Raw genomic sequence first — 27,931 nt, forward strand, 5'->3', positions numbered from 1 at the left:
TGTATGCGCTCACAACTGTAAGTTGCTCTGGATAAGAGCGTCTGCTAAATGACTGAAACGTAGCTTATCCCTCAGATTAATAAAGTGGGGTTTCTATCCAGGAGGACTTGTGTTCTGGGGGGCGTGAGCTTCAACAGCTCTATATAAAACACAACATTACTATGTTAGCCCTAGCTGCGTCATTGGAAAATGAAACCAATCTGGTAGAGAGTATAGTGGGGTAGGTTTATTTGGATTCAGAAATCAAGTTTTTCATTCACTAGTTGTGACTGGGTGAAAATGAGCTACTCTACTATGAACACATTGACATTAAAGCCAAACACACGTATAACAAACATGCCAACCACCCTGATGATTTTACAGGGTGGGAAAACTGGCAAATACAGAAAACACTTGGGGACAACAACAACATTCTTGATATTTTGGTCGTCCCACAATCTTGCATTTGGAAATATAAAACAAAAAAAGGACAATCTGATAAAATCCTGATAAATCTGCAAGTAGTTGGAGAAAATAAAAACATCACTGCTCCAGCAACATCCATTTTAGGTCGTAATGTAAATTGGAGTGAAACATCTGGGGAGATGATTAACATTCTCTATCTAGAATAAATAAATAAAATCATGCTGGAGGGACATGGGTACAATTTAAACCAAATATTTTCATTAAAAAAACAATGCAATAAAGATGGGGGGGCTAACGGGACATTATGGAGTTGTTGGTTGTTTTTCTTTGAGCTCATAACAGGTTCAATGATAACAGATATTCCTCGTAAGCAACGTTTCATGATCACATTACGGAAATCTCTTCTTAGGATTTCTGTAGCTTCACACAAATAGCCTATTAGCATCTACTGAAAAGGAAAAAACACCCCTTAAAGCGAGTATGTATGACTAAGGGCTATAAAAGTCTAACGAAAGTTCAGAAAGTATCAAATAGTTTAAGACAACCCTACTGATTGTCCCCGTCTGTGCAACACATTTTTCCATCAGGTGATCAAGATATTACTAATCATGTATTCAACCCTTTAAACCCATTTAGGTAAGTTCAAGTTTTCAATGTGTCTGGGCAAGAAAATGATTTATCTATGTAATTATGATAACCCCCATTGCATACCTTAAAATACATTTTAAAAGCCTGGCATCTAATTCACATCCAAAATGTCCTAATAGTAAATTAAGTGTTAGTTCATAATAAGCAGACAGCTCTGAATCTGTTCTAATTTGTAAACAGTCAAAAGTAGGGAGGGGCAAAAAAAAAAAAGAAGAGAAAAAGTCTAACATTATTTAAATTCAAATGTTTCAAAGCTTCAAATAATGACAAGATAATAGAAATGAATAAGAGTCCCAAGTCTGTCGTTCTTCCTCTCAAACATTTAGTGTTGGGACTGTAGAACGATGAACGAGAGGACAGACGATATTCATAAAAAAAAAAAGAAAAAAAAAAGGGAGAAATGTTTCAGTATAGTAATGGCGCTCTGCACTGCGTTGGGGTCGAGTCAATCCTGCCTCTTGAAACTGCAGCCATCTTGAAAATCACTGAGTGGTGAATGGTTGGTCTTCGCTGCAGGTCCCACTTCAGCTTCTCCTCCGGCCACTAAAACCAGTGTTTTATCTCCTACATGCAGACCTTTCCTCTCTTCTTCTCTGACCTGTCTAAGAGCTCACCAACACGTAGATCATCCTGTAAATAGAAGAACACTTTAGGAGGAAACACGTCATTGAAACGGTGTAACATTCATTTAGACGCTTCAGTTCAACAGAGGACATGAGCCAAAAACAAAACTCAGCCTTTAAGGCAGATCAGTTATTACTACATACCCAGAGATAATAACATACCCATAGAGATAGTAGGGGGAGAGGAGGTAGAGATAATAACATACCCATAGAGATAGTAGGGGGAGAGGAGGTAGAGATAATAACATACCCATAGAGATAGTAGGGAGGGGGGGGGAGAGGAGGTAGAGATAATAACATACCCATAGAGATAGTGGGGAGAGGAGGTAGAGATAATAACATACCCATAGAGATAGTAGGGGGAGAGGAGGTAGAGATAATAACATACCCATAGAGATAGTAGGGGGAGAGGAGGTAGAGATAATAACATACCCATAGAGATAGTAGGGGGAGAGGAGGTAGAGATAATAACATACCCATAGAGATAGTAGGGGGAGAGGAGGTAGAGATAATAACATACCCATAGAGATAGTAGGGGGGAGGGAGAGGAGGTAGAGATAATAACATACCCATAGAGATAGTAGGGGGAGAGGAGGTAGAGATAATAACATATCCATAGAGATAGTAGGGGGGAGAGGAGGTAGAGATAATAACATACCCATAGAGATAGTAGGGGGAGAGGAGGTAGAGATAATAACATACCCATAGAGATAGTAGAAGAAGGAGAGGAGGTAGAGATAATAACATACCCATAGAGATAGTAGAAGGGGGAGAGGAGGTAGAGATAATAACATACCCATAGAGATAGTAGGGGGAGAGGAGGTAGAGATAATAACATACCCATAGAGATAGTGGGGGGAGAGGAGGTAGAGATAATAACATACCCATAGAGATAGTAGGGGGAGAGGAGGTAGAGATAATAACATATCCATAGAGATAGTAGGGGGAGAGGAGGTAGAGATAATAACATATCCATAGAGATAGTAGGGGGAGAGGAGGTAGAGATAACAACATACCCATAGAGATAGTAGAAGAAGGAGAGGAGGTAGAGATAACAACATACCCATAGAGATAGTGGGGGGAGAGGAGGTAGAGATAATAACATATCCATAGAGATAGTAGGGGGGAGAGGAGGTAGAGATAATAACATACCCATAGAGATAGTAGGGGAGAGGAGGTAGAGATAACAACATACCCATAGAGATAGTGGGGGGAGAGGAGGTAGAGATAATAACATACCCATAGAGATAGTAGTAGGGGGAGAGGAGGTAGAGATAATAACATACCCATAGAGATAGTAGGGGGAGAGGAGGTAGAGATAATAACATACCCATAGAGATAGTAGGGGGAGAGGAGGTAGAGATAATAACATACCCATAGAGATAGTGGGGGGAGAGGAGGTAGAGATAACAACATACCCATAGAGATAGTAGAAGAAGGAGAGGAGGTAGAGATAATAACATACCCATAGAGATAGTGGGGGGAGAGGAGGTAGAGATAACAACATACCCATAGAGATAGAAGGAGAGGAGGTAGAGATAACAACATACCCATAGAGATAGTAGAAGAAGGAGAGGAGGTAGAGATAACAACATACCCATAGAGATAGTGGGGGGAGAGGAGGTAGAGATAATAACATATCCATAGAGATAGTAGGGGGAGAGGAGGTAGAGATAATAACATACCCATAGAGATAGTAGGGGGAGAGGAGGTAGAGATAACAACATACCCATAGAGATAGTAGAAGAAGGAGAGGGGGTAGAGATAATAACATACCCATAGAGATAGTAGAAGAAGGAGAGGGGGTAGAGATAATAACATACCCATAGAGATAATAGAAGAAGGAGAGGAGGTAGAAGGCCAGTTTGCACCAGCCCTCCTTTTGACAGTAGGCCAGGACGTCAGCGTTCATGATTGTAGTCGGATCATAGAGTCCTGGACCACTCATCACCGGCCTGCTCATATACCTGCAGAGACACATGACATGGAAGTCAGCACGTGTGTTTCAACAAATGATTAACCAGGAAACGTGTTGATGCATAGCAGCAGAACTATTTAAAGGTCCACGGGGTTTGAATCTGTTAAAAGTGAAGAGTATGTGCCTGCAAAGAAACAAACATTTACTTGTAAACCTACAAAAACATTGAAACATTTATGCTTATTTATAGAAACAGGACACATTTACTCACAAACCTGATTGAAAACATGATACCTTTAGCTGTAGTCAGCATGGTTAAGTCAATTACATTGGTTTCTGTAGAAACAACACTGCAGAATTGCAAGTGGAGCATATCCAATAAAAAAAATTTTAAAAATCAGTAATCCAGGCTGAGATTCATTATATTGTTTTCAACAAATCATGAAAATTGCCATTGGAAGGTCAACGTTGCAGCAGAAATATATAAAGGGTTAGAATGTGAACAGAGAATGCATGTGTGAGTGTGTAAGCGTTTGTTTACTGTACCGTTTTCACTGGGGGAAACAAAATGGCATGTGATTATAGCTTAAAGTGACAAATAAAAGCCCTTGAACGTACCTCCAGACGTGGTAGGCCAGCAGTGGCATGTTGAGGCCCAGGGTGAGCCACTCCGCAGCACACAGGAACATCACGCAGAAGAACACATGGATCAGATACTCCGGGAGCACCAGCTGGGAGGAGCATGTTAAAACAGACACATCAGCAGCCTTATACCGAGGGAGTCATATCAACAAGATGTCACCTGACGGCTGCCTCAGACCTCACAAGAAAAAAATACACTGAAATGTACTAAACTAAAATTGACTCAACTGAAATGTCCCAGGGTATAATGAAATGTACTGACTGCTATGCAGGAAACAGATACAGTAGAATACAATATAAAATTAGAGATTTCTCAAAATGTATGCAAGACTTGCATGTTGTGTTGGTCATAGAATGATCGTTGCCTTTGTACAACAAATGTTTAAAGTACAGAGGATACCATGAAAATGAATTAAATAGACATTGGGACTAACAGAACAATTTAGACCTAAACTGTTAAGACATTCCTTTGACATGCGACAGATCAAGACGGCAGCTTCTATAACCACTACTAGACGGCAGCTTCTATAACCACTACTAGACGGCAGCTTCTATAACCACTACTAGACGGCAGCTTCTATAACCACTACTAGACGGCAGCTTCTATAACCACTACTAGACGGCAGCTTCTCTAACCACTACTAGACGGCAGCTTCTATAACCACTACTAGACGGCAGCTTCTATAACCACTACTAGACGGCAGCTTCTATAACCACCACTAGACGGCAGCTTCTATAACCACTACTACTAGACGGCAGCTTCTATAACCACTACTACTAGACGGCAGCTTCTATAACCACTACTACTAGACGGCAGCTTCTATAACCACTACTACTAGACGGCAGCTTCTATAACCACTACTACTAGACGGCAGCTTCTATAACCACTACTACTAGACGGCAGCTTCTATAACCACTACTACTAGACGGCAGCTTCTATAACCACTACTACTAGACGGCAGCTTCTATAACCACTACTACTAGACGGCAGCTTCTATAACCACTACTACTAGACGGCAGCTTCTATAACCACTACTACTAGACGGCAGCTTCTATAACCACTACTACTAGACGGCAGCTTCTATAACCACTACTACTAGGACGGCAGCTTCTATAACCACTACTACTAGACGGCAGCTTCTATAACCACTACTACTAGACGGCAGCTTCTATAACCACTACTACTAGACGGCAGCTTCTATAACCACTACTACTAGACGGCAGCTTCTATAACCACTACTACTAGACGGCAGCTTCTATAACCACTACTACTAGACGGCAGCTTCTATAACCACTACTACTAGACGGCAGCTTCTATAACCACCACTAGACGGCAGCTTCTATAACCACTACTACTAGACGGCAGCTTCTATAACCACTACTACTAGACGGCAGCTTCTATAACCACTACTACTAGACGGCAGCTTCTATAACCACTACTAGACGGCAGCTTCTATAACCACTACTACTAGACGGCAGCTTCTATAACCACTACTACTAGACGGCAGCTTCTATAACCACTACTACTAGACGGCAGCTTCTATAACCACTACTACTAGACGGCAGCTTCTATAACCACTACTAGACGGCAGCTTCTATAACCACTACTAGACGGCAGCTTCTATAACCACTACTACTAGACGGCAGCTTCTATAACCACTACTACTAGACGGCAGCTTCTATAACCACTACTAGACGGCAGCTTCTATAACCACTACTAGACGGCAGCTTCTATAACCCTACTAGACGGCAGCTTCTATAACCACTACTAGACGGCAGCTTCTATAACCACTACTAGACGGCAGCTTCTATAACCACTACTAGACGGCAGCTTCTATAACCACTACTAGACGGCAGCTTCTATAACCACTACTAGACGGCAGCTTCTATAACCACTACTAGACGGCAGCTTCTATAACCACTACTAGACGGCAGCTTCTATAACCACTACTACTAGACGGCAGCTTCTATAACCACTACTACTAGACGGCAGCTTCTATAACCACTACTACTAGACGGCAGCTTCTATAACCACTACTACTAGACGGCAGCTTCTATAACCACTACTACTAGACGGCAGCTTCTATAACCACTACTAGACGGCAGCTTCTATAACCACTACTAGACGGCAGCTTCTATAACCACTACTAGACGGCAGCTTCTATAACCACTACTAGACGGCAGCTTCTATAACCACTACTAGACGGCAGCTTCTATAACCACTACTAGACGGCAGCTTCTATAACCACTACTAGACGGCAGCTTCTATAACCACTACTAGACGGCAGCTTCTATAACCACTCCTAGACGGCAGCGTCTATAACTACTACTAGACGGCAGCTTCTATAACCACTACTAGACGGCAGCTTCTATAACCACTACTAGACGGCAGCTTCTATAACCACTACTAGACGGCAGCTTCTATAACCACTACTAGACGGCAGCTTCTATAACCACCACTAGACGGCAGCTTCTATAACCACCACTAGACGGCAGCTTCTATAACCACTACTAGACGGCAGCTTCTATAACCACTACTAGACGGCAGCTTCTATAACCACTCCTAGACGGCAGCTTCTATAACCACTACTAGACGGCAGCTTCTATAACCACTACTAGACGGCAGCTTCTATAACCACTACTAGACGGCAGCTTCTATAACCACTACTAGACGGCAGCTTCTATAACCACTACTAGACGGCAGCTTCTATAACCCCTACTAGACGGCAGCTTCTATAACCACTACTAGACGGCAGCTTCTATAACCACTACTAGACGGCAGCTTCTATAACCACTACTAGACGGCAGCTTCTATAACCACTACTAGACGGCAGCTTCTATAACTACTACTAGACGGCAGCTTCTATAACCACTACTACTAGACGGCAGCTTCTATAACCACTACTACTAGACGGCAGCTTCTCTAACCACTACTAGACGGCAGCTTCTATAACCACTACTAGACGGCAGCTTCTATAACCACTACTAGACGGCAGCTTCTATAACCACTACTAGACGGCAGCTTCTATAACCACTACTAGACGGCAGCTTCTATAACCACTACTAGACGGCAGCTTCTATAACCACTACTAGACGGCAGCTTCTATAACCACTACTAGACGGCAGCTTCTATAACCACTACTAGACGGCAGCTTCTATAACCCTACCTAGACGGCAGCTTCTATAACTACTACTAGACGGCAGCTTCTATAACCACTACTAGACGGCAGCTTCTATAACCACTACTAGACGGCAGCTTCTATAACATTAGCAAGGGCAGCAGACTATTACAGGGCTGTAGCTATGCCGTGAATGCGTCCCAAATGGCACCCTATTCCCTATATAGTGCACTACTTTTGACCAGAGCCTGGCCAAAAGTAGTGCACTATATAGGGAATAGGGTGCCATTTGGGATACATGCCACGACTCACTCCATCGTCACGCACTGTCAAGAGACATACGATGGGCAACCCATCATATCATAGGTTTGACCAGAGAGATGACACCGGGAGGGCTCGGGGGAAATCACACAGCCACAACTAGTCTCCGTCACCTGCTAAATGTTGTAAATGTATTCACTATATAGTGCACTACTTTACATCAGAGCCCTACGGGTCCTGGTCAAAAGTAGTGCACTATATAGTAAACAGGGTGCCATTTGGGACTGATCAGCCCTAGTAAACAGTGTGCAATGGATCATCCTATTCCAACGTCAGCACGTTTTGCAACACAGTGGTACCGTTCCGTCCCACTTCCTGGTTACCACAGACCGGGTTAGAGGTCAAGGGTCAAACGCACTGAGGCAGGGGGGAGACCATGCGGTGTGTGAAGAGCAGTCTATGTCTGCATCCCAAATGTCACCTTATAAAAGTGCACTCCTTTTGACCAGGGGCCCATAGGGCTCTGATGTAAAGTAGTGCACTACGTAGGGAACAGGGTGCCATTTGGGACGTGGCCCTCTGATTCCGTCTGTCCCGTGGTAGGGCAGGACAGGGCTACTGTGACGTCATCTGGTGTGGGGGGGGGGGGCCCAGATGGGATCACTACATGGAAGACATGCATTCAATCAAGAGGGGTGATGACCCACCACAGCCCACAGATGGAGAGGATGGGGGGAGGTAGGTGGAGGGGGTGGAGGGTTTCAGCACTGCTACACTGAAACATGTGAAAGCCAGATGTCGCGTTACACTAGACTAGAGCACGATGCATGTCTGCTTCCCAAATGGAGCCCTATTCCCCTATGAGCCCTGCTCAAAAGTAGTGCACCAGTGTTTCCGCTGAAGTCATTTAGCCGTGGCGCTGTGCGAAGGCAAAATCATTGCAGCCACGCCCCCAAAAAAAAACATTTACTTTCTCTGCAAACAAAACAAGTAATGAATAGAAAAATCTGAAAACCCCCATAGTAGACTAGTTGATCCATTTACCTCGTCGGCTTGGTTGTGCGTTCTATGCGAGATAAATATTCCTTTCGAGGCGCATTCAAGTTACGAGTACCATAGGGAGGGACTTCCTTAGAATCAAATATAGGCTGCAAAGATAGACTACGTTTATTTTGTAGGCTACTCAAACCTTGGCCAGCCGCACACGTTTACACGTTTACACGTTTACACGTTTACACTTTACACGGCCTGTGAATGTCTAATGAACGAAAGCCTGCATGGAATCAAATAGGCTTATTAACAGTTATTGAAAACAAAAATCGGCCTACATGCTTGCAGGCTGTGTAACCCATTAACCGGGGTGTTGTTTCCACGGTGACGTTGCAGCCTATTCCCTTATTCAAAACACTATAGTGCACTATATAGGGAATAGGGTGCCAGCTGGGATGCACCCAAATGTGATGTCCATAGCAGAGAACTGAACATTGACCCAAACCATTTAGGGCAAATTTGGCAAACCAAGGTTAAACCGTCAATTACAAAAACTGCAAGTGTGCTACGCCCATCTTGAACAGAAATAAAAAGTAGGATTGTGTCTCAAAATGGCACCCTACTCCCTATGTAGTGCCCTACTTTTAACCAGGGCCCATAGGTCTCTGGTCTAAATCGCCCTGGACAAAGGTAGTGTAATACATAGTGCCATTTGGGAGGTGCACTATGCCTAGATTAATCGATGGTTTTATGTAAGGTAACTCCTCCTAATGTCTTCACTATCCAATCAGTGATCTCTAAAAAAAAAATGCTGAGCTTGGAGGGTGTTAAGGTTCTCTGTTCCGAACCCCAGGTGTTAATATAAAAGGTTAAGCCAAAGTCAAATCTACAGTCGTGTTTGCAAACGACTCTTAAAAAAACACTAGTCTAGAAAGCAATTTGAGAGAAAATACTCAACGTTTTACAGCATTACATTATTTTGTTACCTTGAAATTGATTCTTACACCGGCTGCCTTTTAAGCCGTAGAAAAGGCAGTAGGGTTGTGGTACAACACTACGGTTGAATAGTCCAGGCGAGGGCAACACAAAAACACGGATTAACCAGTCCTGAGACCCACAGTTAAATGTGTCATTTAATCCCATAAACTCCTGGTTTAAAAAGAGCCTCCCGTCTGTCCTCACAAAATCCCACGATTAACTGTCAGAGACTAGAACACTCTCTTTAAGTATTGTATTATAGGAAACCTAGTGTATTATTCTCACAACTCAAATCTAGGCCCTACTTCAAAAATGTTTACTTAATAAAATCTCTCCTTGGGAAAATACGGTATTATATAATAGTCTTTATAGTAAACCCTAGGTATAGCAGGTAACTATTAGTGCATAAATAAATTGTTAATTTTTACATTAGGGATATTACAAGCGTACGCTCATCACAACACTATATACAAACAAAAGGGTAGGTTGTCATGCATGCTCTGAGCATTTGCAAGTCTTTTCAGTTAACATCTGCACGTGTTGATACCTACGTCCGTGTGTCTCTTCACATCCCAAATGTTTTTGATGAACCAGCTTCCTGTGTAATATAAATAACTAGCTATACCACCTACTGACTAAGACCGCCCCGCTTAGCCTCCATCCCAAATAGCACCCTATTCCCTATATATAGTGCACTACTTTTGACCAGAGCTCTATGGGACGCTCCCTTAATGTTTGGAATAAGAGGGTACCCAAACACGTTTCAGCCCAGCTTGAACCAAAAGAGGTTCCTCTTAAAAAATGTTTTATCTTCACCCCTTTCATTACACTTTGGATGTTTCAAAGAGAGTATGAAATGAAAAACTGAAAGCAAAATGAAGTCGAGAGCCCTCTACATACACGGAAACATTAGCAGTCTGGTTACAACTGGTTGAAACTAAGTCTACCCTATAAGCTACTGTACTCTACAAATGTTAAAGGGTCTATCTCTCATAGGGGGAAATGGGCGATACACAAGGAACACACAGGAAGCAATGCAACGTAGTGACATTGAGACGTTGTGCACATGACCGTTTTTCCATTTCAGGCATGTAGTCGTTGGGTTACGTAAGAAAGATCATGAAAAGAGAAATGTAATCTGACATTTTAACTTAACTTCCTCATTGGACTCAACTCTTGAGAATGTTAGTCAATGTTAGACTGAGTCGAGGTCTAAAGGTCTTGGACGAGACATCCTGTAAACTGCATAGAGCCTGGTCGGTAATGCCCAGTCGGTAATGCCCAGTCATTTCTATACCAATAAGCACAGAAAGGTGAGGCTTGAATCAATAACCCTGCTGTAAATTAGTCCAATGACGGCACCTCTTGACATTCGTTGACTGAAAAGACGTTTGCAAACACTCCCCCCGTGCAGAATGACAGACTGGAGACCGAAACGGCCATTTTATATCGAAGATTGGTACAAACCTTCAATGCAATTTTGACTCTTTTAATCTTTTTGACCTTTTCAACTGTCTTTATGCCGTTACAAATGGTAGATAAAAAAAAGCAGATTAGAAAAAAAAAGATTAGATTTTGACAACTGACAAGATCACTATAGATTAATAACAGTCAGGTTATAATTCATCGTAACAGTGCAGCAGAGAAATCCATCCTTAGTGTGACTACTAGGCCGTAACCTCATCCATCCTGACTACTAGGCCGTATCCTCATCCATCCTGACTACTAGGCCGTATCCTCATCCATCCTGACTACTAGGCCGTATCCTCATCCATCCTGACTACTAGGCCGTAACCTCATCCATCCTGACTACTAGGCCGTAACCTCATCCATCCTGACTACTAGGATGTATCCTCATCCATCCTGACTACTAGGCCGTATCCTCATCCATCCTGACTACTAGGCCGTAACCTCATCCATCCTGACTACTAGGATGTAACCTCATCCATCCTGACTACTAGGCCGTATCCTCATCCATCCTGACTACTAGGCTGTAACCTCATCCATCCTGACTACTAGGCCGTATCCTCATCCATCCTGACTACTAGGATGTAACCTCATCCATCCTGACTACTAGGCCGTAACCTCATCCATCCTGACTACTAGGCCGTATCCTCATCCATCCTGACTACTAGGCCGTATCCTCATCCATCCTGACTACTAGGCCGTAACCTCATCCATCCTGACTACTAGGCCGTATCCTCATCCATCCTGACTACTAGGATGTATCCTCATCCATCCTGACTACTAGGCCGTATCCTCATCCATCCTGACTACTAGGCCGTAACCTCATCCATCCTGACTACTAGGATGTAACCTCATCCATCCTGACTACTAGGATGTAACCTCATCCATCCTGACTACTAGGCCGTAACCTCATCCATCCTGACTACTAGGCCGTATCCTCATCCATCCTGACTACTAGGATGTAACCTCATCCATCCTGACTACTAGGATGTATCCTCATCCATCCTGACTACTAGGATGTATCCTCATCCATCCTGACTACTAGGCCGTATCCTCATCCATCCTGACTACTAGGATGTATCCTCATCCATCCTGACTACTAGGATGTATCCTCATCCATCCTGACTACTAGGATGTATCCTCATCCATCCTGACTACTAGGATGTATCCTCATCCATCCTGACTACTAGGCCGTATCCTCATCCATCCTGACTACTAGGATGTATCCTCATCCATCCTGACTACTAGGCCGTATCCTCATCCATCCTGACTACTAGGATGTATCCTCATCCATCCTGACTACTAGGATGTATCCTCATCCATCCTGACTACTAGGCCGTATCCTCATCCATCCTGACTACTAGGATGTATCCTCATCCATCCTGACTACTAGGCCGTATCCTCATCCATCCTGACTACTAGGCCGTATCCTCATCCATCCTGACTACTAGGCCGTAACCTCATCCATCCTGACTACTAGGATGTAACCTCATCCATCCTGACTACTAGGCCGTATCCTCATCCATCCTGACTACTAGGCCGTAACCTCATCCATCCTGACTACTAGGCCGTAACCTCATCCATCCTGACTACTAGGATGTATCCTCATCCATCCTGACTACTAGGCCGTATCCTCATCCATCCTGACTACCAGGCCGTATCCTCATCCATCCTGACTACTAGGCCGTATCCTCATCCATCCTGACTACTAGGCCGTAACCTCATCCATCCTGACTACTAGGATGTAACCTCATCCATCCTGACTACACATATTATAGAAAGCAGATCAGCATGCAGTCAAAGAAGCAAGGAGAAAGACGTCACCTGCAACCATTAAGTCTTTACTTACCGGATTTAATGTGTTACATTGGTCTATGGGATTCTTGTAATCGGTCTTCAGTTCATCAAATGCAATTATCTGGAGAGAAAGAGAGAATGTATGCATGTGTAAGTAAATTACTTCTTCCCCATTCTTGTATGACAAAGGGTAGAGGAAGTTCAGGAGTAAAAACAAACAAAATAGAACTACTGTAAAATTGACTGTGTCCATAAAATGTATATAGTATGTATAAGCTGGAAGTAGAGGCCTAAGCATTGTTTTCACTAGTTTACTCCAACTAGGTAAAATAGCCCTTTGTTGGGTCATTGTCCTGTTGAAAAATAAATGATAGTCCCACTAAGCCCAAACCAGATGGGATGGCGTATCACTGCGGAATGCTGTGGTAGCCATGCTGGTTAAGTGTACCTTGAATTCTAAATAAATCACAGACAGTGTCACCAGCAAAGCACCCCCACACCATAACACCTCCTCCTCCATGCTTTCCGGTGGGAACTACACATGCGGAGATCCGTTCACCCACACCGCATCTCACAAAGACACGGCGGTTGGAACCAAAAATCCCCAATTTGGACTCCAGACCAAAGGACACATTTCCACCGGTCTAATGTCTATTGCTCGTGTTTCTTGGCCAAAGCAGGTCTCTTCATATCTTTGCAGCAATTCGTCCATGAAGGCCTGATTCACAGTCTCCACTGAACAGTTGATGTTGAGATGAATCTGTGACTTCAACTCTGAAGCATTTATTTGGGCTACAATTTCCGAGGCTGGTAACTCTAATGAACTTATCCTCTGAAGCAGAGGTAAATCTGGGTCTTCCATTCCTGTGGCGGTCCTTATGAGAACCAGTTTCATCATAGCACTTCATGATTTTTGCAACTGCATTTGAAGAAATTTTCCGTATTGATTGACCATGTCTTAAAGTAATGATGGACTGTCATTTCTCTTTGCTTCTTTGAGCTGTTCTTGCCATAATATGGACTTGGTATTTTACCAAATAGGGCTATCTTCTGTATCTTGTCACAACACAACTGATTGGCTCAAACGCATTAAGGAGGAAAGAAATTCCACAAATGAACTTTAAACAAGGCACGCCTGTTAATTGAAATGCATTCCAGGTGACTACCTCATGAAGCTGGTTGAGAGAATGCCAAGAGTGTGCAAAGCTGTCATCAAGGCAAAGGGTGGCTACTTTGAAGTATCTCAAATATAAAATATATTTTGGTTACTACATGATTCCATATGTGTTATTTCATAGTTTTGATATATATATATATATATTTTTTTTTAGTCATTTAGCAGACGCTCTTATCCAGAGCGACTTACAGTTAGCACATACATTATTTTATCGAACCCACAACCCTGGCGTTGCAAACGCCATGCTCTACCAACTGAGCTACATCCCCTGCCGGCCATTCCCTCCCCTACCCTGGACGACACTGGGCCAATTGTGCGCTGCCCCATGGGTCTCCCGGTCGCGGCCGGCTACGACAGAGCCTGGATACGAACCAGGATCTCTAGTGGCACAGCTAGCACTCTTCACTATTATGCTACAATGTAAAAAATAGTAAAAATATAGAAAAACCCTTGAATGAGTAGGTGTGTCAACTTTTGACTGTTAGTGTATATGCAAAAAAAATATGGGAGATTGGAAGTGATGCAGACAATTACATTGATGGAAGTTACAATCTATCTGCAATGTTAAAGCTGATCTACCCCCTAAACATTTTTTAAAATTTCTTTTAAATACTAAAAATAACAACTGTATCATTTAACAAAAACAAAAAGGCTGCAGATTGCAAATGTCATAGCCAATGGCCATATGCAGTGAGGGAAACATGAACAGCTGTTGTCTTTCGTAGAGAATACATATCCCCAAAATACTTTAGTAGTTACTGTTGTTTTTTTTACAATGTCCTCAGGTACTAACTTGACTACAACAATGGCTGGTACAATAAAGCCCTTCGTATGGAAAAACTCATTCTGATCGGCTGGGTCGTGTGAAAATCCATAGATTAGGGCCTAATAATTGTATTTCAATTGAGTGATTTCCTTATATGAACTGTCACTCATTCAAATCGTTAATTGTTGCGTTTATATTTTTGTTCAGTATAGTTAGCTACCTAGCTAGTATAAACGGATAACACCAGAGCTAGCTAAATGGTAACGTTACCGGATGTCTGTCTAGTTAGCTAACTAGCTGGCTAACGTTTAAATTCGGAGTTTAACGAAATGTTTGTCTAGAAAGGAAGGCCAGATATTTTGATAGCGAATGGGAACAAATGACTCGGTCTTTTCGGTCAAACAACAGGGATGGGGTGGTGCCATTCATTCTTGGTTAGTTAAGCTAGCTAACGCGGATGACAAGTCTGTTTGCAACTGGTTCATTGCGAAACGTCGGTTATCTATATTACCTAGCTACATCATTATCTTTCAAGTCATACTGTTTGATTCATGATACCAATATAGCTACTTACATGCCAAATGGCGAAGAAAATTAGAGCGGCCGTAAGCAATAGCGCAAGCATGTAACAAAAGGCCGCGAATGTGAACGCCATTTTTGTGTCGCCTTGTTGGCCGATAGCTAGCCGCAGAAATCTGTCACCGGTTGCCTCCCAGACTGAAGCGAGAAACTTCTTCTTCTGGGTTTTCTTCTTCTCCTTCTTCTGTGGGTTTTATGGCGGACTACATCCAAAAGTTGTATTGCCGCCACCAACTGGACGGTTTGAAACCACAAAATAAATAAAATAAAAAATAAATCTATACTTAATAGTGATCCTAACTTACTCCACCCTAATAAAAATAGTACATTGCTAAAAAACAAACAAAACTCCCATTTCTTCCTTCTTTTAGTTCTCCATATCCCCCTTCTCAGGCTCTATGTCCTGAGAGGGTGGTACGGCTTGTGACAATATTCCATGTAACTCATCCACAATGATTTCTATCTTCCTGGACCTAATCGCCACCTTGGCAGTGCCATTAATCACCATTGCGATAAAGGCCACAAAGTCCACCTTCTTAACCTTTAAAATGGCAGGATCATCTTGGTAAAAGGCAACCCCTGCAGCCTGCAGTGAAGGCCTATCCACCACCATGGACTCTTCAGGAGCACCCACCATTCAAACCCTTTTAAACACTGCTGCATAGAAAATGCTCTGTACAACCCTGACTTTGGCCACCTCATTCTCTTTCACCCTTGTCGGGGCATTCAAAAGACGTGGCTTCATGGTTCCCACCACAATTGCAACATTTACACTTTTTTATCACTTTTATAACACATTAAATGATATTTTCCACAACTTGGACATCTCGGCTTCTCCCTTCTGCAAACACTTGAAACATGACCAAAAGCTTTACAGTGATCACACTGCATTGGTCTTGGGATAGATGCTCTGACTCTGTAGTTAATATACCCCAACTGCACTTGAGTAGGGAGAGACTCCATATCAAAAAACGTAAGAACTGATAAACTCTTCACTTTTTCTTCATTTACCACACGATTCATCCGACGTGCATCAATCACTCCAGGAATATTTTTCATCTTTTCAACATTGACTTCCGACGAGACGCCAGATATAACCCCTTTGAGGGGTGCGCTGTTCCTAAGAGACACACACGAAACTTAAAACTTATCAAATCGGGTGAGACTCAACACACGTTTCTTCTGATCCGCAGAAGCACAAAAAAATCAAAACCAGCCCGCCTCTCGTGATCCTCACAGCCCTTCACTTTACCCAGCACTCTCTCCACCAGTTTGAATATATTAAATGGATTACTCAAGATAGGTAATCCAATCAGTTGTTCCTTATTAACAAACCATACTCCTACAAGATAAGAAGGGACATTCTCATCACTGTACTCTGCTTTGTTCCGTTTTCCATTCTTTTGGACAATATTCAAATTCTCCTTGATTCTACCGCCATTATATTCAGAATCCACTTCATCATTTTTTCTTTCCACTTCCCTTTGCTAACTGTTAGCCCAGTGTGAACCATATACCTCAGTCAACCTTCTCTGCGCTGCGCTCGAAGCAAGAAACTACAGAACACAGTATGACTTCCCTCAGGCCATCCATCCTATATGACTTTCCTTAGGCCATCCATCCTGTATGACTTTCCTCAGGCCATCCATCCTGTATGACTCAGCTGTGAGTTGTGTGTCCTTTTCTGTTCCTGCTCAGATCTCCTTCAGTTTTTGTGTCACTAACTGGTAAGTTGCTGTACACAGTGTGCACCTGCATGTCCATGTCTTCACTGAGGCTGATGTCCTTGTAGGTAAGAAACTTCCTGGAGAGTGTGTCTGCGACAGGGATGTCTTTGCCTGGACGGTGAGTGAATGTGAAGTCGTATTTTTGTAGTTGAAGGATCATTCTCTGTAGCCTTGGCGGGGCAGCGGCTAGCGGTTTCCTCATGATTGACTCGAGGGGCTTGTGGTTGGACTCCACAATGACTTGTCGTCCATAGACATACTGATGGAAACGCTTACATCCAAACAGAATGGCGTACAGCTCCTTTTTGATTTGAGTGTAGTTGGTTTCACAATCTGTGAGAAATTTGGAAATGTAGCCGATGGGCTTTCCTTCTCGCAGTAGCACTGCACCTAGTCCATACTTGGACGCGACCACTTGGAGTCTGAGCTCTTTGTTGGGGTCGTAGATTGGTACTGATTCTCTCGTGATCAAGTCTTTCACTTTCTGGAAAGCAATGTCATGTTGCTTGTCCCATAGGAACTCACTGGACTGCTTTATTTAGCAGCTGACGCAGGGGTGCGTTGGCGTTTGAGAGGCTGGGGGCGAACTTGGCTAAGTAGTTGACCATGCCAAGCACTTTTTCCAGCTCTGCACGGTTCTTTGGTCGTTCCATCTCCTTTATGGCTGAGATCTTCTGTGGATCTGGCTTGATTCCATTCACAGTTAGACGATTTCCGAAGTAGCTGACCTCTGTAGCGCCGACTGTGCTCTTCTCGGGGTTGAGCCGGACTCCTCTCTCGCGGGACCTTTGCAGCATCGCGTTGAGGTTTTCTGTCGTGTTCCTCTTTGGTTCGACCATTGACAAGGATGTCGTCCACAATTGCCAGGACTCCGTCGAGGCCTTCGTACACCTCGTCGATCTTTAGCTGAAACTCGTCTTGGGTTGAGATAATCCCAAAAGCAGGCAACGATCTGGCGTCCATGACGCTGAAGTAGCGTGCGCCCACTAGCTTGTGTGTGATGCCATCTAGCGTCGGTAAAGGGTAATGGGGGCGTTTTTATAGCCTTGTTCAAGTCCCTTTGGGTCGAGACATACTCTGAGCTTGCCTCTGCGTGGTTTCTCCACCCCCACTAACGCGCTGACCCAATCCGTCGGTTCTGTAACCTTGGTGACGATGTCGGATTGCTACATGCTCTCCAACTCTTTTCCTCAGACGGGCGCGGAGAGCAAGGGGGAATTTTTCTCGGTGGGTAGACCACAGGGGTTGCGTCTGGGTCAAGGTGAATGGTACATTCTCCTGGGAATGGTCCTATTCCTGTAAAAACATCAGAAAACTCCTCCATGACATTCTCTGTGTCCACTGGTGCTGTCACTGATAAAACTAGCTTGATGAGGTCCATGTCTAAACATGCTTTAAGACCCAGCGCTGCAGGTGACACAGTGTCAACAATGTAAAAGTCCAACATCATGTCACTTTCCTTGTATTTGCATTTGAAAGTACATGCATGTGCCTTTTACTGTGAGCTGTTTTATTTGTCACATACATGTGTTTAGCAGATGTCATTAATAAAGTGACTAGTGTTCCATTTCTTAAAGTGGCCAGTGATTTGAATAGGCAGCAGCAGCCTCTAATGTGCTAGTGATGGCTATTTAACAGTCTGATGGCCTTGAGATAGAAGCTGTTTTTCATTCTTTCGGTCCCAGCTTTGATGCACCTGTACTGACCTCCCCTTCTGGACGATAGCGGGGTGAACAGGCAGTGGCTCGGGTGGTTGATGTCCTTGATGATCTTTTTGCCCTTCCTGTGACATCGGGTGCTGTATGTGTCTTGGAGGGCGGGTAGTTTGCCCCCGGTAATGCTTTCGGCAGACCGCACCACCCTCTGGAGAGCCCTGTGGTTGTGGGTGGTGCAGTTGCCATACCAGGCGGTGATACAGCCCGACAGGATGCTCTCAATTGTGCATCTGTAAAAGTTTGTGAGGGTTTTAGGTGCTAAGCTGAATTTCTTCAGCCTCCTGAGGTTGAAGAGGCTCTGTTGCGCCTTCTTCACCACACTGTCTGCGTGGGTGGACCATTTCAGTTTGTCGGTGATGTGTACGCCAAGGAACTTGAAGCTTTCCACCTTCTCCACTGTGGTCCCCTTGATGTGGATAGGGGGCTGCACCCTCTGCTGTTTCCTGAAGTCCACGATCATCTCCTTTGTTTTGTTGATGTTGAGTGAGAGGTTATTTTCCTGGCACCACACTCCCAGAGCCCTCACCTCCTCCCTGTAGGCGGTCTCGTCATTGTTGGTAATCAAGTCTAATATATGCCATTTAGCAGATGCTTTTATCCAAAGCAACTTACAGTCATGCGTGCATACATTTTTGTGTATGGGTGGTCCCGGGGATCGAACCCACTACCTTGGCGTTACAAGCGCCGTGCTCTACCAGCTGAGCTACAGAGGACCACAAGTCTACTACTGTTGTGTCGTCTGCAAACTTGATGATTGAGTTGGAGGCGTGCTTGGCCACGCAGTCATGGGTGAACAGGGAGTACAGGAAGGGGTTGAGCACGCACCCTTGTGGGGCCCCAGTGTTTAGGATCAGCATAGTGGAGATGTTGTTTCCTACCTTCACCACCTGGGGGCGGCCCGTCAGCAAAAGGTACGATCTTTGTCTCCATGTGCAGTTGCAAACCGTAGTCTGGCTTTTTTATGGCGGTTTTGGAGCAGTGGCTTCTTCCTTGCTGAGCGGCCTTTCAGGTTATGTCGATATAGGACTCGGTTTACTGTGGATATAGATACTTTTGTACCTGTTTCCTCCAGCATCTTCACAAGGTCCTTTGCTGTTGTTCTGGGATTGATTTGCACTTTTCCCACCAAAGTACGTTCATCTCTAGGAGACAGAACGCGTCTCCTTCCTGAGCGGTATGACGGCTGCGTGGTCCCATGGTGTTTATACTTGCATACTATTGTTTGTACAGATGACTGTGGTACCTTCAGGCGTTTGGAAATTGCTCCCAAGGATGAACCAGACTTGTGGAGGTCTACAATTTTTTTCTGAGGTCTTGGCGGATTTCTTTTGATTTTCCCGTGATGTCAAGCAAAGAGGCACTGAGTTTGAAGGTAGGCCTTGAAATACATTCACAGATACACCTCCAATTGACTCAAATTATGTCAATTAGCCTATCAGTAGCTTCTAAAGCCATGCCATTTTCTGGAATTTTCCAAGCTGTTTAAAGGCACAGTCAACTTAGTGTATGTAAACTTCTGACCCACTGGAATTGATACAGTGAATTATAAGTGAAATAATCTGTCTGTAAACATTGTTGGAAAAATGACTTGTGTCATGCACAAAGTAGATGTCCTAACCGACTTGCCAAAACTATAGTTTGTTAACAAGAAATGTGTGGAGTGGTTGAAAAACGAGTTTTAATGACGCCAACCTAAGTGTATGTAAACTTCCGACTTCAACTGTATATATATTTTTATTACATTTCAAATTACAATAACAAAAAAAAACATAGAACATCACTACACTTATATTTTCTCTGAAGAAACATAAAACAACATTAAAATAAATAAATAAAATCACCACATGAATTGCGATTCAAAAGTACCTAAAATAAATAAAATAAGGTTGGGGTGACAAACCTATGATGGAGTCGTAAGAATACAGTGTTTTTTTTGTTATTGACTAATTCTAGAGATTTTATAAAATATTGGATTTCAAGTAAAAATATATTGCATTTGGGGACAGATTTCAAATATTTGTTTTTGTTTATATACAATTTACCAGAGAGAATGAAGAAATTAACGACTAATTCAGTAGTTTTGTTTTTTGCATTTGAATAATAACATATTACATCTTTCATTGTAAATACATGGGTCTTATTAGTGAAATTAAACATTTAAATACTTAACTCGCTCCAAAATAACTTCACAGTCACACTCATAAAAAAACGTGGATAATAGTTTCCCCCTTCTTTATCACAGAAAAGGCATATGTCCTCTAAGTCCATGAATTTTGACAACAAGTTATTGCAAGGGTATATTTTGTGCGAGATTTTAAAGTGAATTTCTTTTACTTTATTTGATATACAAAATTTGTGAGGGAGCAACCAAGCGTTCTTCCATTCAATTTCAGTAATATATGCATTCCAGAAGAATTTCCCTCTAGGGGAGTTAAAAAGTTATCTTGAGAATGAATTATTACATTTCTTATCCAGCAGGGGGCAACCTTCTAACATAAATTGTGCATCTATCTTGACATGTTCTCCAAAACACAGATGAGATTTCATTAATTGAGTAAGTCCTGAAGGTAGTATTGCTTTGCATATATAATTGCATTCTTTAATAATGTATTGGGAAGTTATATGTTTCTAAGAACTTTCTATAAGAGAGTATATTTCCTTCTTTATCAAATAAATTAAGCACAAATACAATATTTATTTCAAACCACTTAGGGAAGAACAAAGAGTTGTTTTTTAACAACAATATCTTTGTTGTTCCACAGAAGTGCCTTGTGTGGGGAGAAGTTGTGGACTAAAAGGGCTTGTTCATGAAATTTGGACAGTTTGATGGGTAATTTTGCTTGAGAATAGTTGCACTTCCACAAAAAATTGAAGACCACCCAATTACATAAACATATAATAATAATATGCCATTTAGCAGACGCTTTTATCCAAAGCGACTTACAGTCATGTATGACGGGGAATGAAGTACCATATAGATTCAGAGCTACGCATCCAGTTTACTTTAAAGGTATTGTTGATATCAATGAAATCTAGCCCTTCAAACCCACCATCAGTTCTTTCGTTTGATATTACAGACTTCTTAAGTTTGTGTTGTTTATTTTTCCATATGAAGTCTAGGAAAGTTTTGTTGATATCCTTGCTGGTTTGATCAGCTGTCTCCGGCCATGATCAACTGCAATGACCTCACGACCTGGGTGGTCTTAACCAATTATAGCCAAGTATATGGAGGGTAGAATGCTACCAATTACAATTCAGCATGTTGACGCATGAATATTACACTAAGTTCGATAGTTTTTCATTGGAGAAACTAGCTAACCAACCAACTAGCTAGCTAATCAACTATGATTTCAATATTGAAATTGAAGTAGGTAGTTATTTGGGCTTCTGTTATTAAAGCAGGCTATTGATGAGGCAAACTAGGTTAACGTCAGCTAGCTACACCGTCTCTGGTTTAACTAAGAGCATTGTAGCTAAGTTGAGGAGGCGTTTAATAGAGGAGGAGGACTCGGAAGACCAGCATGTCTGGATGGCAGAAGAGGGAGAGAGGCAGGGGGAGAACAGACAGGGGAGAAGAGCATAGCTGGGGGAAGAGCGTAGCTGGGGGAAGAGCATAGCTGGGTGAAGAGCATAGCTGGGGGAAGGGCATAGCTGGGGGAAGAGCATAGCTGGGGGAAGAGCATAGCTGGGGGAAGAGCATAGCTGGGGAAGAGCATAGCTGGGGGAAGAGCATAGCTGGGGGAAGGGCATAGCTGGGGGAAAAGCATAGTTGGGGAAGAGCATAGCTGGGGGAAGAGCATAGTTGGGGGAAGAGCATAGCTGGGGGAAGGGCATAGCTGGGGGAAAAGCATAGTTGGGGGAAGAGCATAGCTGGGGGAAGAGCATAGCTGGGGGAAGAGCATAGCTGGGGGAAGGGCATAGCTGGGGGAAAAGCATAGTTGGGGAAGAGCATAGCTGGGGGAAGAGCATAGCTGGGGGAAGGGCATAGCTGGGGGAAAAGCATAGTTGGGGAAGAGCATAGCTGGGGGAAGAGCATAGCTGGAGGAAGAGCGTAGCTGGGAGAAGAGCGTAGCTGGGGGAAAGCGTAGCTGGGGGAAGAGCGTAGCTGGGGGAAGGGCGTAGCTGGGGGAAGGGCGTAGCTGGGAGAAGAGCGTAGCTGGGGGAAAGCGTAGCTGGGGGAAGAGCGTAGCTGGGGGAAGAGCGTAGCTGGGGGAAAAGCATAGCTGGGAGAAGAGCATAGCTGGAGGAAGCAGGGATGCTACAGCACCCCCTGAAAAATCTAAATAAAAATGAAAAAATTGAAAATATTTTTTTCTCACAAAAGTAGTGCACTGGACCTTTACTAGCAGACCGATATAGTAAATATATAGATAAAATAATAAAATAAGAATATTTTTACAGCAACCCCACATGCTGCTATGGCCAAGAGAGGTCAGGCTCTGAACCAAATAATAGCAAATATGGTAAACCGCTAACTGCATACTTTGAGATACAGTTTGATTGAAATAAAGATTTGATAACTTTTACTCTGTCAGTTTTTGTGCAGGTACAATCATTGACAATGACCTTTAACCGTTTCTGTCTCCCCCTCTTTCCATGCAGGTCGCCTGTCACTAATATGTGGTGGTAAAGTTGTTCTCTGCTCAGCTGACAGAGACAGGAAGTCCAGGAGTCCACTCTGTTCCAGGTAAGTTACCTTGGCTCTCCTCTATGCACAGCACTCTGGGAACTTCCTGCAGGTAACCATGACATCCACCAATCACCCCCCCCTGTAACTTAATCATTAGTTGTACTGTGAGTTCCTCTAATTTCTATGACTCTGTTTGGAGGCACCGTGCCATTGGACAGGATGAAAGACCAGCCGCTGCCTATTGGTTAGAAACACGGCTCTATACAGAGGATGAAAGACCAGCCGCTGTCTATTGGTTAGAAACACGGTTCTATACAGAGGATGAAAGACCAGCCGCTGTCTATTGGTCAGAAACATGGCTCTATACAGAGGACGGTTCTACTGAATGTATGTGATAGTCTTTGCTAAACAATGTGAGTAGTGTAGGTAAGGGATGAAGCGAAAAGCTACATGAGGATAGCTCTCCACGAGGTGGGTTGGGCATGAAATTATTATTATATTATTATTATTATTATTATTATTATTATTAAATTACAGCAGGCTGTTCAATACTGAGCCATGCTGACTGACAAGTGGTGTGGATCGGTACAGGGCAATTCAGAGTGTTGCTGAGACTTAAGTTATTTCACTTTAAAATGTATGTCAAACCAAACAATGATTGCAAATTGTTAAAAGTAGTCATTGTGCATACGGCTGTATGGTTTGTTTCACTTTGAAATCATTGGTTTTTGTCTGACATACATTTTAAAGTGAAGAATCAGTGTCAGCATCACTGTGTTAGCTTAGAATTGCCCTGCAGCTGGGCTCCGTCCAGTTCCACATCGTATGCTATCACTTGGCTAATGATACATAGTTGCCTCTTGATACAGTCACAGCAGTCTTTAAAATGGACAGTTACCTTGAATGCAACATTAAACTCCAATTGAACTCTGTCTGTGACATTTCCTGGCATTTTATTTTCCTCTCTCTTTCACTCTAGTTGTTCTCAGGAGACAGGTCAGTGTGTGTGGCTACTCGGCCATGGAAACCCATTTCATGAAGCTCCCGACGAATAGTTAATGTGCTGATGTTGCTTCCAGAGGCAGTTTTTAACTCGGTAGTGAGTGTTGCAACCGAGAACAGACGATTTTTACGCGCTACGCGCTTATGCACTTGGCGTCCCCATTCTGTGAGCTTGTGTGGCCTACAACTGCGCGGCTGAGCCGTTGTTGCTCCTAGACGTTTCCACTTCACAATAACAGCACTTACAGTTGACCGGGGCAGCTCTAGCAGGGCAGAAATTTGACGAACTGACTGGTTGGAAAGGTGGCATCCTATGACGGTGCCACGTTGAAAGTCACTGAGCTCTTCAGTATGGTGTCATTCTACTGCCAATGTTTGTCTGTGGAGATTGCATGGCTGGGTGCTCGATTTTATACACCTGTCAGCAACGGGGTGTGGCTGAAATTTTGAAGGGGTGTCCACATACCTTTGTTACCTGTGTGTAGCTTGCCCATTCCCAGCATGCCTCTCTGTGGCGCCGTTGGAGAGTCGCAGTGCTTGTGCACTCCACCAACACCCCGTCAATGTAATCTAACATAAATCATAGCCTATGCGGTAGAAAGAGTATATATATAGCCTCTTTCTGTAGCCTACAGAGCGACCACATTTATGACAACGTCATGAGACTTTCTACATGGTGCTTGTTTCCGATAGAATTGCCTAAATGGTGCCCTGTCATATAAAACATTTGCTTCGATTGTGAATTGGAATTAACATGTTAAACAAACATACTATATCCTAAAAACAGGACAGGTCAAAGTAAAATTAAGCAATAAGGCACGAGGTTTGGTACATGGCCAATATACCACGGCGAAGGGATATTCTTATGCGCAACGCGGAGTGCCTGGATACAGCCCTTAGCCGTGGTATATTGGCCATATACCACAAACCCCCCAAGGTGCCTTATTGCTATTATAAACTGGTTACCAACATAATTAGAACAGTAAAAATAAATATTTTGTCATACCTGTGGTATATGGTCTGATATACCATGGCTGTCAGCCAATCGGCATTCAGGCCTCGAACCACCCAGTTTATAATGAACGGAAATTAGTCTCCTAACGTCATGACTGCTGTCTGGGAGTTTCACTCGGTGGGCTAAATTGTCATGATAATGAGCAATTTCAAGTTTGTAGGCCTTTTCCTCCATTTCTGAGCTGATCATGACGAAGAAGAAAAATATGAACTGCATTTTCCACGATAATGTGACCCCTGATCAACTTGGGTTGGCCTGTAGCGGACAGAGCTATCGCTAGTGAGGTGTAACATTGTATCAACTAGCCTATCATGGCCCTCAGAGTTTCCCACGCCAGTGAGCTCTGGACAGACAGCCGGGGGAAAGTGTTCAGGCATTTTATGACGTTTCCACTGGATATATGGGATCATCAGAGCATAAAATTTTTCGATTATCGAGGGGGAGAGTGTTGGAAAGATTATTCAAATACTGTGAGAAACTATTAGCCTATCATTCGCAATGGATGTTTAAAAAAAAAAAAACGGACTTCGTTTACTTGCTGCGAAGCTCCGTTCATTGTTATTGTGGTGGTCAGAAATCAGACATCCCCAAATGGGCACTTTCCTACATTTGCAGGCAGCAAGCCTGTCACGGTTCTCTAAGACCGAACCCAGAAGCAGACCAGGACAAGGTGAGTTGAACGAATGAGAGTGTTTATTTACAGATAAAGATGCAGAATAGTCCAGTAAACGGAGCGGGTGGCGGAGATGAGTAGGTGGTGGTGAAGTAGCAGATGAACTGATGGCACGGCAGGGGTTGGGTGAAGGTTCCGGGAGAATGACTGTAGACAGAACAAACGGAGGTAAGTACAAGGCAGGTCAACAAGGTGCAAAAAACAACAAAACTAACGCTAGTACTCTGAGGCTGATACGCTGGCAAAACATACTGTTTATGGCTAACGATCCGGCAGGGAATGGATGTTAGGCCAGAGCCTAAGAAGGGTGATGATCAGGACCAGGTGTGCAGATTGCTGATGGGATGCAGGTGCGGAAATCAAGAGAGCTCCCCGGAGCGTTCCAGAACCCTCGGGAAACTGGAGATCACGAACATAAAAACTAGTCCACAGACAGGACCCGACTCAGACTGCCGGGATCGTTACAGTACCCCCCTCCGACCAACGCCACCGGGCGGACTCCCGGAGCGCCAGGATGGAGGCGGTAGAAGTCACTGATGAGGTCAGCATCTAGGACCTGTCGCCGCGGAATCCAACTCCTCTCTTCAGGACCATACCCCTCCCAGTCCACGAGATACTGGAAACCCCGGCCCCGCCGTCTGGAATCCATGATGCGTCGCACCGTGTAGGCAGGACCACCTCCGATCATCCGAGGAGGAGGAGGAGGAGGCGGAGGAGGCAACAGAGGACTGAGGAAAACAGGCTTGAGGCAGGAGACATGAAAGGTGGGATGGACTCTGAGCGTCCTCGGGAGTTTGAGTCGAACTGCCACCGGATTGATCACCTTCTCCACCACAAACGGACCAATGAACTTCGGTAACAACTTCCTAGACTCAGTCCGTAAAGGAAGATCCCGTGTGGCCAACCAGACCCTATCTCCGATGGTGTAGGTGGGAGCGGGGATCCGGCGACAATTCGCCTGGAGCTGATACCGGTCCGAAACTCTAAGGAGTGCTTTTCTGGCCCGATGCCAGGTCCGGTGGCAACGACGAATATGGGCCTGAACAGAAGGCACTGAGAGCTCCTTCTCCTGAGAAGGGAACAAGGGAGGTTGGTAGCCATACAGGCACTGGAAGGGAGACATCCCAGTGGCAGATGTAGGGAGAGTATTGTGGGCATACTCAACCCAAGGCAACTGAGAGACCCAGGAGGTGGGGTTGGAAGAGGCCAGGCAGCGTAGCGTGGATTCCATCTTCTGGTTGGCTCTCTCCGCCTGACCATTAGATTGGGGGTGAAAACCAGATGTGAGACTGACTGTAGCTCCAATGGCCAAACAGAAGGACTTCCAGACAGCAGAGGTAAACTGAGGGCCACGGTCGGAAAACGATATCACTGGGCAACCCGTGGACCCTGAAAACCTCCCTAACCAGGATCTCGGACGTCTCCGAGGCAGAGGGAAGCTTGGCAATTGGCACAAAGTGGGCGAACTTGCTGAATCTGTCCACGATAGTCAGAACGACCGTGTTCCCCTCAGAAGCGGGCAACCCAGTGACAAAGTCTAGGGCCAGATGCGACCATGGTCGCCGGGGAATAGGAAGGGGGTGAAGTAGTCCAGAGCTGGGCCGATTGGTACTCTTATTCTGCGCACACACTGGACAGGCAGCAACATAACCCCGAGTATCCTCGGCCATGGCAGGCCACCAAAAAGCGTCTGCGAAGAAACGCCATCGTCCGAGCCACGCCAGGGTGACAAGCCATCTTGCTGGCGTGGGACCATTTGAGGACCGCAGGGACGAACCGACTCAGGCACAAACAACCGA

General features: G+C 44.1%; 1 protein-coding gene across 1 annotated transcript; it reads right to left on the reverse strand.

Moving 5' to 3' along the window:
- Positions 1–204: 204 nt before the first annotated feature.
- LOC121544587 (protein cornichon homolog 1) lies at positions 205–15,527 on the reverse strand. The gene is made up of 5 exons (XM_041854547.2): positions 15,366–15,527; positions 12,901–12,969; positions 4,213–4,325; positions 3,500–3,643; positions 205–1,683 (listed from the first exon to the last, which is right to left on the reverse strand). The coding sequence occupies exons 1-5, from the start codon at positions 15,444–15,446 to the stop codon at positions 1,656–1,658; spliced, it is 435 nt and encodes a 144-aa protein (XP_041710481.1). The 5' UTR covers positions 15,447–15,527; the 3' UTR covers positions 205–1,655.
- Between the last annotated feature and the right edge of the window lie 12,404 nt (positions 15,528–27,931).

Source organism: Coregonus clupeaformis, chromosome 29 (assembly GCF_020615455.1).
Source record: "Coregonus clupeaformis isolate EN_2021a chromosome 29, ASM2061545v1, whole genome shotgun sequence".
In the NCBI taxonomy this organism is placed as follows: domain Eukaryota; kingdom Metazoa; phylum Chordata; class Actinopteri; order Salmoniformes; family Salmonidae; genus Coregonus; species Coregonus clupeaformis.

Bases quoted from the DNA above. Each gene is read 5' to 3' on its own strand.
- LOC121544587 (XM_041854547.2), bottom strand. From the start codon at position 15,446: ATGGCGTTCACATTCGCGGCCTTTTGTTACATGCTTGCGCTATTGCTT. The intron at 4,326-12,900 runs GTAAGTAAAGAC...TGCTCCTCCCAG, and splicing joins AATGTAACACATTAAATCCG to CTGGTGCTCCCGGAGTATCT. The intron at 1,684-3,499 runs GTATGTTATTAT...TTCTATTTACAG, and splicing joins TTCTTCTATTATCTCTATGG to GATGATCTACGTGTTGGTGA.